The following is a 13,261-nucleotide window of genomic DNA, read 5'->3' on the forward strand; positions in this document are numbered from 1 at the left end:
TTAGCACAATTAATACTAATTAAATACTAATTTGCATAATTTCTTTTTACTAATTTTTCCAAACTTTGTATTCAGCATACAACCATCTACGTGCTGCCAATTTCTGTGTAAATATCTTGAAAAATAAAGTTAATAATAATTAAAAAAAAAACCTTTGATCTCATTGGCTAATGAGGCCCATTTTGGATCATGTGATCCTCGGACAGAATCATACAGCAGCTTTCGAAAAATTAAGCCCTTTCTTCAATCTTAGACTTGTAATATCTCACGAACGGATAAACATTAATTCTGTAAAAAAGTATGTTGTTCTGCATTCAGTGAGAGCAGTTTCAAGCAATTAGGATCGAACTTGAATTTTCACTGGATACGCCGATATCAAGGTCCTCGTTACTATGAAGCAGCTTTGAAAGTGGAGGTTTTTTCCCCTTTTTCTTTTCTAAAATGCGATTGTTTTTTCCCCCCACAGGTGACAGTGAGACAACCTGTCAGTAATCACTCGGGTCACGTCACGTCCATAGACTGGACCAAATCAAGCTCAGTGATTTCTCAACAGTGTTATTTGAACACAGTCTGTTGATGGCAGAATGGAAGGATGCGGTTCTTCTGGGGCACGCACACACACGGCCCATGAAGCCATGTTTCGGTTTTCCAAAAGGATTAAAGATTCGTTTCATTTTCAACGTTTGCCTAAAACAAACCACATCACAGCCTACAAAAACTCACAGTCCAGCCTGCGGAAGCATATCGAGGTCTGTGAATGTTTCATTCCAAGAGGAAACTTGCAATGAAGTTGTCTGTGCTTGTCCACGGCTAACGTTAACGCATAGCTAGTTAACTTGGACACTTAGTTAGCATGTAAAACCGGAGTTATACTAACATGAATAACGTTAACTTATCCAAAGTCCTTTCAGAAATGTTTTAGCGTAATCTTGCCAAATAAACAATGTAGAAATCTTTCTCATAACATTAGCTACCCAATATGATTTCGGGTTTGAAAGAGTTCGCTAGCATGTCAGGTGGAGCGTCACTGACTAGCTAGCTTAACGTTAAACCACCATGATGGCACAGCACGCGTTCATGAATTCACAAAAAATAATCCAGTCGGTTGTTTCAGAGGCATGAGGTTGCGTCAGCGTTGTGGCAATAATACAACACCACCGCCATTTTGACAGAAAATGTACTGAAGTATTTTTAAAAAGCAAGTACTACAGCCCTTTAACTTCAGTAAAAATCTGACTGGACAACTTTCGCTTGTATCAGGGGAACATGTGACCAGTGGGATCCGTACTCTGAAGTAATGGAGTTGGGTACTTTGTCCATCTCTGCCTTCTGTAATAAAAGTCGTCAAACCGCTGCGATCGAAGAGGAATAAAGTGCTTCAAGACGTGCTATCAAAGTAAAACAATCAACTTCAGCGTGGTAACAGTAACTCTGCTTCATCACACCACCCTGCCGCTGATGATTTTCCTATAACAGCATGACACCGTGTGTTATTCCTTCTAGAAGCGTGTGGAAGGAATGTTAGAAAGCTGTCTCTGGTTGGTTTGGATGAAATCGTGTCTGAGGGAAGAAAACTAAAATAGCAAACACGCCTACGTGGGACCTTCGTCTTACCAAGTAACTGTACACCCAGGTAGCACGCTTCAGTGAGCAGAGTCCACTGGATGATGACCTTCTCTGCCGTGTAGAGGCCATTCCACAGGATTAACGAGATACCTGTTGAGAAAAAGGCAAGCGCTCGTTTAATCTCTCTCTGATTACATTACCGAAAAGATCATCATATGTCTCTCTCTCACACACGCACTATGAAGTGTACGTGTTAAAGCAGGACAAACACAGGACTCGGACTGAGTGTTTGAGTATTAGATGCCCGGGCTTTTTGATGATTTTTGCCCCGAAGCTGAGGAACACGTCGAGAATCCCTCTGATCTCCTCCTATAACACCAGATATAAAGAACACGGAGACCAGCTGCAGCTTCTCAGCCCCCTCCTATAAACCATCTGGTAATAAAAGATTATCTCGGCCCCTGAACGTCTCGCGTGACGTTCCAGCCGACTTTCACCCAATCCATTAGTAGATACACCTCCCTGCTTTGTGCCAGTTATGAAATAAAGATAATCCGAGCTGGCTGAGGAGTCACCAAGGCTCACGGAGGGAGGGTTATATAACGAGAGCTAAAAAAATCCAAACATGTACAGACTGGATAAATTAACCCCTTCATGCATTAAGTATAAGAATCTTCATACACATTTAGCTACGTGCAAACATCACTTTGTCCAAAAAACAGATTAACAAATGGATCATCTGTGTGAAGCAATACAAAGAGCAAGAAAAAGATTAGGAGATTATATCTGAAATACACACACGCACAAAAAAAAATAAAATTAAAAAACCCACCCACCCCACAGGGTAAAATATACTGATCCATTTCTAGAATTTTTTTTTTTTACATAATATTCTTCAACAAGGGGCGGCACGGTGGTGTAGTGGTTAGCGCTGTCGCCTCACAGCAAGAAGGTCCGGGTTCGAGCCCCGTGGCCGGCGAGGGCCTTTCTGTGCGGAGTTTGCATGTTCTCCCCGTGTCCGCGTGGGTTTCCTCCGGGTGCTCCGGTTTCCCCCACAGTCCAAAGACATGCAGGTTAGGTTAACTGGTGACTCTAAATTGAGCGTAGGTGTGAATGTGAATGGTTGTCTGTGTCTATGTGTCAGCCCTGTGATGACCTGGCGACTTGTCCAGGGTGTACCCCGCCTTTCGCCCGTAGTCAGCTGGGATAGGCTCCAGCTCGCCTGCGACCCTGTAGAACAGGATAAAGCGGCTAGAGGTAATGAGATGAGATTCTTAAACAAAACACAGTACAGCAATATTCCATACTGGTGCTTTGGAAGTTACAAAAAGCTTTCAATAAAATTCTTAAAGAAAATAATTTATTTAAAAAAAAAAACCACAACCAAAACAACTCACCAGCTGAAGTGTTCATTGGAGTGCAGTGAACTGTTTAATTTATGAATTTGTGTAGAAAGTTTTAAAACAAACCCAAAGATAATCCAGAAGACCGAACAAAATCAAACAAACAATCCAGAGAGAATTTTTCAAGTTTTTATTTTTTACTTATCTGATACCCAGCCAAAAAAATAACACTGGAATGGATAACAAGAGAAAACAGATATCGGATCCTGTAACACAGTAAACGCCAAAGACTGGACCGAGGTTTGAAAAAGAAATTTATTATAAATTTTTTTTTATTTGGAAATGTTTACACTTAGAGACCTGACTTTGTCTTTTGTCAAGACTCCTTTTTATTACATTTAGAGTTTACCTGCGAAGTGTTTCAGTTTAAATAAATAAATAAGCTTGGTCTCTGAAGCAGTTAAAATGATCTCCGATGGGTTTCGTTATCAGCCGATACTCACGAATATCAGAAAGGAAAAAGCTGATGTGCCCTTTCCATTTAAAAAAAAAATTATAATATTATATTTATTTTCCTCAGAACAGCTTTCAGCAGGGACACTACGCAGGAAAGGGTGAAATAAGCGAGTGCGTGCATGTTGACCTGCTGTGTCCCGGGAACACTCGGATGAAAATAGTGCATATAATCCCATTAGTGATCAAGTCCGTGTCTGCACCCAAAGGAACAACCAAATCTAAACAGATGAGGAAAATGCATTACATATCTCTCTCTCACTGTGCATCTCTCTCGCTCTCATTCTGTGTTTGTCTCTCTCTCCGTGTTGCCGTCTCTTTGTCTCTCACACACTCTTGCACAAACAATGTACTCGCTTTAATAAATCAGATCTCCAGTTTTCCTCACAGGCAGTATTCATCGTTCTTCCATGAAGAGTTCCTGGCCCTCCTGCGGGTTTGATTAGCATCGTCTCCCTAAAATGACCCGGGATTAGCAGGGGAGCAGCTGTTATTAAACCCACTGCTGCAACTCCACTCTGCATGAGAGCAAGTGGGAACCGAACCAGTCATCCATTTTTAAAAAGCTCAGGCTTTCAAATATTTACACCACTCCGGCATTTCTATAGCAGGGAAAATAAAAACCAGGGCAGCGCTCATGTCTGCGGAGGCCTGAAATTATATGCCGTGTGCGCGTGCGTGCGCGCGCGTCGGTCGCTCAGTGAGGGGTAAAGATACGAGCCGACGTTTCACCGTCACTCCTGTAAATCCTGCGAGGAACTCCAGAGCAACGAGACACAATACCAACAAGACAGCCAGACATGTTTGGAAATTTACACACAAGCAGTAGGAAGTGAATTAGAAAAGGCAACAATCGGATGCATAAATGTGTCATTTTAAAACAACGAAAATATCTATATTTTTTTAAAGACTCCATCTCTAGACTTGCACTTTATTTTAAATAAAATCTCTGACCTCATTCATTTCCAGTCCGACAGTCACTGCCAATTCTATTCCTGTTCCTAAATTTATTCCTACACTATTACATCTATATAGTGTCCTTAGGTACCATCAAAAGGACTTAAAATTATATTTTCTATCCATCCATCCAACAAGCTATTGATTGATATTTTTACGACTACAAATCATTACTACAAAGCAAAATGGACGAGAAAACACCTCTATACTTATCATTCCTCTGTCTCTTTCTATTATTAATTACTATTAAAGTTTTAGAAAGCAAAAAGAAAACAAAAAAATTTTTATTAGGCTTAGAAATATTTTAGACTTAACAAACGATCATGTCTAAAAAATGTTTTCCAAGCATTAAAAATAAATAAAAATAAATAAATAATTTATATATATGAGTGATTCCACGCTTATGGGTACTGAAATGGGGACATGAACTTATTCACCTAAAACCATTTCTTTTTTTACCATCAGGTCACAAAACATGTAATCTTTAATGAATGAGATGTTAAAAGATAACTAATTTTCTGAGATGTAATAAAAACATATTTATATGCCAAAGTCAAGCCTATGAGTTCCAAAATGATGTCTGTTACATTACTTCTGTTACGATTGTCCATCTCGCGTCCGTTACAAATTAATTACAGTCTAGCTCTATACCATGTTAATCTTATTGAAAGAATGTGTATGTTTATTCTACTACACATGTTTATTAATTATATTTGCTAAAACATCACCTTCCTATGCTTCAAAAAGTAATTCTACATTGTTAAAATTGAGAATATATATGTCCACAACACTTCTGTTACGTTCTGACTTTGGCATATAAATATGTTTTTATTACATCTCAGAAAATTAAAGTTATCTTTTAACATATCATTCATTAAAGATTACATGTTTTGTGACCTGATGGTAAAAAAAGAAATGGTTTTAGGTGAATAAGTTCATGTCCCCATTTCAGTACCCATAAGCGTGGAATCACTCATGTGTGTATATATATATATATAAAATAAATTTCGCTTCTTTATTATAATAATAATAATAATAATAATAATAATCACCTAGCTGGATGGATAGACAGCAAACATTTAAAGCACTTTTCATGTTACCCAAGAACACTATACAGATACACCACAGCACATAAATAAATAAATAAATAGTCAAAAATATTCCCCAAGCCTAAAAAATAAAATTTGTTTTCTAAAACTATAAAACAAAATATTACTACTACTAAGAAGTAGTAAAATGGCCTAGAAACATCAACATTATCATTCTTCTTATTCTTCTATTTATTCAAGTTTTAGAAAATAAAGCAATTTATTTTTTTGCGGTCCAAATCCTGTGCTCTGATTGGCTGGCGAGCGGGTCCGTATCCTATGGTACAGACCCCGGTGACGGACCCTGGTTACGGACCTCTGGCAACTCGCTCGTTCACAACAACAAACATAGTAGAATTTTGTGTCAACATTTATTTATTTATTTAACAAGATTTATTTACAAGACTATCAAAAATCTTATAAATTTTTGCCAGCATTTCTCAGGAGAATAGCATTAATTATACAGCATGAATAGCGATAACGACAGTGTTCACAGCAAAAGCGAGTTTTACTACCCTGAGGTAGAAGAAATAAAATAAAACATTTCAGGAGAAAGCTAAAAACCTGTAATTTGCTCACGCCAAGCAAAAACATGGCTGAATCCTGAATGACTCAATTTTGGGACTACACAGGTGGCAAAATGTAGTTGTTTTCCTGCCACGGAAGTGCACTTGTATACCGAGGAGGAAGCCATTTGCATTACAGCCGTGAATGAGGATTCAAAATGGCGGCTCGGCTCGGTTTTCCCTTTCGGGTGTTCTCGTTTTCTGTTAGAATTTGGTAAAGAAAAAAAATAAAATATTTACCAACTTAAGGTAAATAAGCTGGTAAATAGCCTTGAAGACTGACCTCGGCCCAGAGGGCCTCGCTCAGTACTTTCAAGACCTCGGTCACGGTATTTCACCATACGGACCTCCCAGGTGGGTGGGTGGTTGGTCGCATGCATACATTTATTTTATTGTTTTAGGCTTGGAGAGGACTGAAAGACATAATAATAATAATAATAATTATTATTATTATTATTATAATAATAATAAAAAATGACGTATCTTTATAGTATCCTTGGAAACCATGAAGTGTTTAAATGCTCTATGATCTTTCCATCCTTCATCATTTTTGTCCTGTGATGCATCAGTTTTGTCCTTAACCAGCTTCTAACCAAGCTCACTTTCCTCACAGATCAACACGAGTGGGATTTCAGTATCGGGGTCACGCCTTGTGTCATCATTTTCTCAGTGATTTATTTAACAGCAGGCAAATCTGTCAAAATATGATCCACCGTCTGTTCAGCACCATCATCAGCCAAAAGAGACTCTGGTATAATCATGTGAGGAGCAGATGCAGCAGGTTCAAACAGATGAAAAAATTAAATAAAAATAAAATAGAGTTGACATACTCAAGAGAGCTCCTCCGTAGAGTCTGATGGAGACCTTCGTAGTGGCGAGCTCAAAGACCATCTCGTAGAGTTGGGCGGGGAAAACAAGGGCCTGGAACACACAGCACAGCATCAGCACCAACACTGCTCACATCATCATCAGAGTCGTCAACTGAAACATGCATCGCTCGGTACACAGTGGCGTCCAAAAGTCTGAGTCGTGAAAACACTTCCATTTCAAGACAACGATTTTCATTACAAAATGATAAAGGACAATAACTTGAGTGAAAATTACAAGCTGAGAAATATTTACAAGAATTTCAGACTCTTGGTATTTGGTTCGTCTCCTTTTCTGCTTTAATTAGTTTTCAGTTGAGCTGCGTGGACTCCGCAAACTGGTCCAAAACCTCATGATCCATTTTAGGTCAAATCCATCGGAGGGTCATCTGATCTTTCGTACAAAGAATTATTGTAATACGGTCAAAATTAATACCACGTTTTCTGACCTTAAAATAGGGACCAAGAAATAATAAAATATTTAAGATACTGAATGTTTTTTGTTTGTTTGAAATATTTCACAATTGTTTATTTCCAGTTTTAAATGGGTGGGTGGGGGGGGGGGGGGGTGTCCTAGAGTTTCATTCACTACGTTTACATGCGCATAGAGAGAATCGAATTTCTGCCGTTGCTCGACTGAAATCGAAGTTAAAAATGCCATGTATACACCTTAATTCGGCTGAAATTGAACCGAACTTGATTTCTCGGAATCGAGCTACACGACCTAGTTTATGCGATTTCTGCCGAGCTACTTTGTGCATGTATACCCTATCGAGCTAGTTGTCGAGCTACTTCCGGAAGTGACAAGCGGGAAACACAACAGCCTCGGTCGGCATGACAACGAATCATGACAACGGCATGAATCTTTTCTTTCTGTGGCATTGTTTGCACTGTTAAAATTTAGCTCACTTACTGTATCACCAAATACATCTGTACAGCTGTTGCATAGCTGTGAATTGTGTACATAAACAAGTCATTGTATTTGTGTGTGTGTGTATATATGTCCAACATCTGAAGAACGTCAATAAAAACAAAACAATTGAACTTTTTGTGTGTTTATTAAGACATAAGTTAAATTGTAAGAAAAAAAAATATTTTTTTGTAAGCAAAAAATGGACTTTAGAAAAATATTATTGTGCAAAATAAGTTGTCTTACAAAACAGTGGTCTGCGCCGGACAGTTTGTAGCCATACAGTCTGTTAGAGCAAGCCTAACAGCTTGAACACGGAACTGCCAGTGTTGCCAGATTGGGGGTTTTAAGTGCATTTTAGCGGATTTTAACATGTTTTGGGCTGGAAAACGTCAGCAGTATCTGGCAACACTATAGCTCTTCTTCATGACAACAACCGGAAGTGTACCAACACAATGCGGCGTGTAGCGCCACGTGTGGCTCGGGTGCACAATGCACCTTGCATAATAGCCCGATTTCACTTATGCATGTAGGATTGGATTTCTCTGGCACCCCTGCTGGGACCCTTTGCTCGATTACCAACAGCAACTCGATTTGGACGTGCATGTAAACGTAGTCAGTGTGGCATCAGAGTTTTGGACTCAAATGTGGACAAACAAGGAGAACTCGATGCTAAATGGTGTGGATGGAGACGCCTCGCCACTGACTCATTTGTTCACTGGATCAAAATATGCCTTTTTTTTTTTTAAACTGAAATGGTCATTGTGTGCAAAAACTCACCACTAAAGCTGTAGCTGTGAACAGAACTGCAGAGACAAAGATCCAGAGTCTATAATGAGAAACACTTCATGTTAAAAATAAATAAATAAAGACGTGTTATTACAGGACTGAGATGACGTTCAGGTGTTCGAGATTTGAAGAGACCCACTACTGAGGAAAGTGCCGTCGTTCAAGATTTCATAAAAACTCAGCCAACACACACACACACACACACACACACACACACACACCTTTCCTTCTGAGGACCTTCTATTGGCAATTATGAATGTAGTTAATCAAACCTGTGTCTGCATCCAAACCAAACCTTAACCTCAGTAATGAAAAGGAAACTTTTTCAGCTCTTCTTTATTTACTTAATAAATAAAAGGTGTTCTAGGTCAGCCAACTCATGCACCTCCAGATTGAGTGTTTTTTTTTTTTACACCAAAAGCAATTTACACTTAACAACAATTCACTCATGCTGCGAAGCACCTGCACTTTTTTTTTTATACAGATTAATTAATTTAATTTCTAGTATCTTAATTCTCATTTTACGGCGCTTTTTTTGTGTCTTCAATGCCCTGTGTTTCCATGTTTGCATCACAGAGAAGCAATTTTCATTTGGCTGTATACATTTACAGTGATGAAGGCAATTCAGTTAACACCACCACCACACCCCTTGTGGGGACCATCCAAAGGTTCCCACAATGTCAAATTTGTCAGATTTCATCGTCTTGTGGGACCTATTTGGTCCTCAGTAACACACACACACACACTTTCTTTGCAGGGACTCATTAACATCATACATTTCCAAGCCCCTTCCACTGACCTTAACCATCACAACTCGATGCCAAACCCCACCCTTTACCCGAACTCAAGCCTCATTAGGGTGCATCAGTCGCCCTCACTTTCATAAAATCCGATGCATTTTTGTCTGGGTTTTCCTTTTCACCAATAAAGACATCCTGTAAAATTTTTGGACCATATTCAAAAGTCTAATGGTGGCACCATGAGGTTCATTTTTTGCCAAAAAACGCTTATTTTATGTTTTCGCGTAAGGTTTGAATCACAATGTTGGACTCCATTTATTGATTTCTTGTGAGCCAGAGATCATGTTAAGAACCTTTGCAAGGGATTGAGAAGCATTAATGTGATTCATAATACATTTGTATTGTTTAAAAGTAGTTGAACAATGATTCAATGAACAGCTAAAACTCAAACTGTGCTTGAGAATATATTTAGAATATGGACTAAAAATGTGTATCTAAGATATTTGGTATACTCTATAAGGTGCCATAATGTTTCATGAAAAGTGATCGAAATTTTGTCATAAAAGTCATAAAATAGCAGCTTTTTCCGTAACTTTGAGCTCCTGGTGCCACCATTAAACTTTTGAATTTTGTCAAAATATTTCACCCAGTGTGTTTTCTTACCAAAAGGAACATAAAAACAAAAATGCATCATGATCGGAGGAACTTTTCAGTTTTAGGGGGCAACTGATGCACCCTAAGCCTCATTCTAACCTGAACCCTAAAACGCAGTCTGAAAGGAGAACTGAAGTCATTTTTAAACTTGCTTTATTTCTTAATTAACGTGTTATTCAATTACGTTTTGGGTTTTAGTAACCTTATATCGTGACTCGTATTGGCAACTAATTGTGATTAAATATTATACTTATCGGCCTATTCGGTTTTTAGCCGTGTTGAATTTAGTTCGTTTGGTCCACGGCAGGCGTCGCTTATCCACGCGATCTTCACGAGACTTGTGCGAGACTTCGAAACGTGAAGCGTCAGCCAGGTGTCAGTGCCGCCATTTTGAAAACTGTTTTCCAAACGAAATATTGCACAAAAACGAGTTTAAATGACGATTACTGCCGACTTCTTTCAAACTTTCCTGATTTGCTATCAGAACAAACAAAACTTCCGGCTTGATTACATCAGCATTCGAAAGAGGGCGCGCGTGTCTTTTTTTGCAGTCACGCTGAAAGAAATCAAATTAAAAGTCTCAAATTTGATTTAATAAAAGGCAGCAGCAAAGAACTATTCAGCCTTGATTTTAAAAACAAAACAAAACAAAAAAAACCCTGAAAGCTGCAGGTACTTTGTATTGATTAATGTGGGAAATGCGCTCAGTATAATATGGATTTATCACAAAAATACATGGATGTATTTATTATTTTGAAACCCCACCAGCCGACTGATCTGGCACGTTTTATTTGTGCGACAGTAATGACGTAAATACCAGCGCGACGGACTAGTGTCCGAAGTGTTTTTTTCATTTTACCAATGAGCTCAATATATAGTCCTCTATATAGTAATTCCCTATATAGGGAGTAAGGAGTAGTGAACGAGTGAGCGATTTCGGACACGGGGAACGTTGGCAGATGTTGGTCACTTTGATTTCCGCCGTACGTTTTACTTCCGTCCTACGATGTCTTGCACAGGTCTCAACGAATCTCGTTTCCGGCCATCGCTTTGACATATGGACTGATATATTACAGAGCATATTTCAAACACTCATAACTTGCTATAGCAGCGACAAAAGTGTGATCAAACATGCATTCCGATATTTAATAAAATGAGAAGTAGAATTTTATTTAAAAAAATTAATAGCCTTCAGTTCTCCTTTAACCCTCAAAACAGTCCTCTGAAGAAGTGAGGACCCAAAAAAAAAAAAAAAAGTCCTCACTTCCCACAGAATGTCCTAACTCTTGATAAAATATATATTGAGGACTGGAATATGTATCAAGCACGCATGCAAAGATGGTCATGATTTTAAAAGACATTTCAAGTCATTAGTTTCAATTTACCTGAGGCCTGTGGGTTCTCGTACTGCAAACTTTATTTCATTCCCCAACATCTGACTGATCTGAAAATAAAACAAAGAGATAATGAGGTCATTTCATCAGCAAGAGTTTCTTATATTTATTTACACTCATTTATTTCAAATTTACTAAAAACGTGAATCTTTTACATTTTTACACAAAAACTCATTTTTTAAATTTCCTCCATATTCACAAATGTCTGGCTGATTTTCCTCGTCATTATTCAAATGCGTAAGTCGATGAATTCTCGCACGTTCACTGTACAGCCGATTTACATTTAGCCACGCCCACAGAACTCCACCTCCTGGGTGTGACGTGCGAGACAAGTTGACAAAAACACTAAACCATCAGAGTCAGGAACTTTTCTTAGTCAGATCTGAGACGAACGATGTGACTATTTAAAACCAATATCGTCATAACTTCGGTCAAGATATGCTTTCCTGAAATATCGTGGATATCGCGATACCATTTTGATTTATTACTACACACTGACTGGAAGCAGCTGATGTGGTGTTCAAGTTTTCCTATCTTTTTGTAATTTTTCACGTGTACTTTTCTTTAATCTGTATTTTTTTTTAAAAACAGATAGTGTACAGTGTTGCTTGAAAGTTTGTGAACCCTTTAGAATTTTCTATATTTCTGCATAAATATGACCTAAAACATCAGATTTTCACACAAGTCCTAAAAGTAGATAAAGAGAACCCAGTTAAACAAATGAGACAAAAATATTATACTTGATCATTTATTTATTGAGGAAAATGATCCAATATTACATATCTCTGAGTGGCAAAAGTATGCGAACCTTTGCTTTCAGTATCTGGTGTGACCCGCTTGTGCAGCAACAACTGCGACTAAACGTTTGCGGTAACTGTTGATCAGTCCTGCACACCGGCTTGGAGGAATTTTAGCCCATTCCTCCGTACAGAACAGCTTCAACTCTGGGATGTTGGTGGGTTTCCTCACATGAACTGCTCGCTTCAGGTCCTTCCACAACATTTCCATTGGATTAAGGTCAGGACTTTGACTTGGCCATTCCAAAACATTGACTTTATTCTTCTTTAACCATTCTTTGGTAGAACGACTTGTGTGCTTAGGGTCGTTGTCTTGCTGCATGACCCACCTTCTCTTGAGATTCAGTTCATGGACAGATGTCCTGACATTTTCCTTTAGAATTCACTGGTATAATTCAGAATTCATTGTTCCATCAATGATGGCAAGCCGTCCTGGCCCAGATGCAGCAAAACAGGTCCAAACCACCACCATGTTTCACAGACGGGATAAGGTTCTTATGCTGGAATGCAGTGTTTTCCTTTCTCCAATCATAACGCTTCTCATTTAAACCAAAAAGTTCTATTTTGGTCTCATCCATCCACAAAACATTTTTTCCAACAGCTTTCTGGCTCATCCACGTGATCTTTAGCAAACTGCAGACGAGCAGCAATGTTCTTTTTGGAGAGCAGTGGCTTTCTCCTTGCAACCCTGCCATGCACACCATTGTTGTTCAGTGTTCTCCTGATGGTGGACTCATGAACATTAGCCAATGTGAGAGAGGCCTTCAGTTGTTTAGAAGTTACCCTAAGGTCCTTTGTGACCTCACCGACTATTACACGCCTTGCTCTTGGAGTGATCTTTGTTGGTTGACCACTCCTGGGGAGGGTAACAATGGTCTTGCATTTCCTCCATTTGTACACAATCTGTCTGACTGTGGATTGGTGGAGTCCAAACTCTTTAGAGATGGTTTTGTAACCTTTTCCAGTCTGATGAGCATCAACAATGCTTTTTCTGAGGTCCTCAGAAATCTCCTTTGTTTGTGCCATGATACACTTCCACAAACATGTGTTGTGAAGATCAGACTTTGATAGATCCCTG

The 13,261-nt window shown here is 38.8% G+C and overlaps 1 protein-coding gene across 3 annotated transcripts in view; it reads right to left on the bottom strand.

Moving 5' to 3' along the window:
* The window catches only part of tp53i11a (tumor protein p53 inducible protein 11a), a 113,737-nt gene that overhangs the window by 11,030 nt on the left and 89,446 nt on the right, over positions 1 to 13,261 (bottom strand). For all 3 annotated transcript variants that reach the window (XM_060940798.1, XM_060940796.1, XM_060940797.1), the window contains 4 exons: positions 11,378 to 11,436; positions 8,590 to 8,638; positions 6,864 to 6,954; positions 1,615 to 1,716 (listed from right to left, as the gene is read on the bottom strand). In XM_060940798.1, coding sequence (XP_060796781.1) covers positions 1,615 to 1,716; positions 6,864 to 6,954; positions 8,590 to 8,638; positions 11,378 to 11,427 — 292 coding nt within the window. In that variant the 5' untranslated portion in view covers positions 11,428 to 11,436. The remainder of the gene's footprint in view (positions 1 to 1,614; positions 1,717 to 6,863; positions 6,955 to 8,589; positions 8,639 to 11,377; positions 11,437 to 13,261) is intronic.

The sequence above is a fragment of the Neoarius graeffei genome, chromosome 15 (assembly GCF_027579695.1).
Source record: "Neoarius graeffei isolate fNeoGra1 chromosome 15, fNeoGra1.pri, whole genome shotgun sequence".
NCBI classification, from domain to species: domain Eukaryota; kingdom Metazoa; phylum Chordata; class Actinopteri; order Siluriformes; family Ariidae; genus Neoarius; species Neoarius graeffei.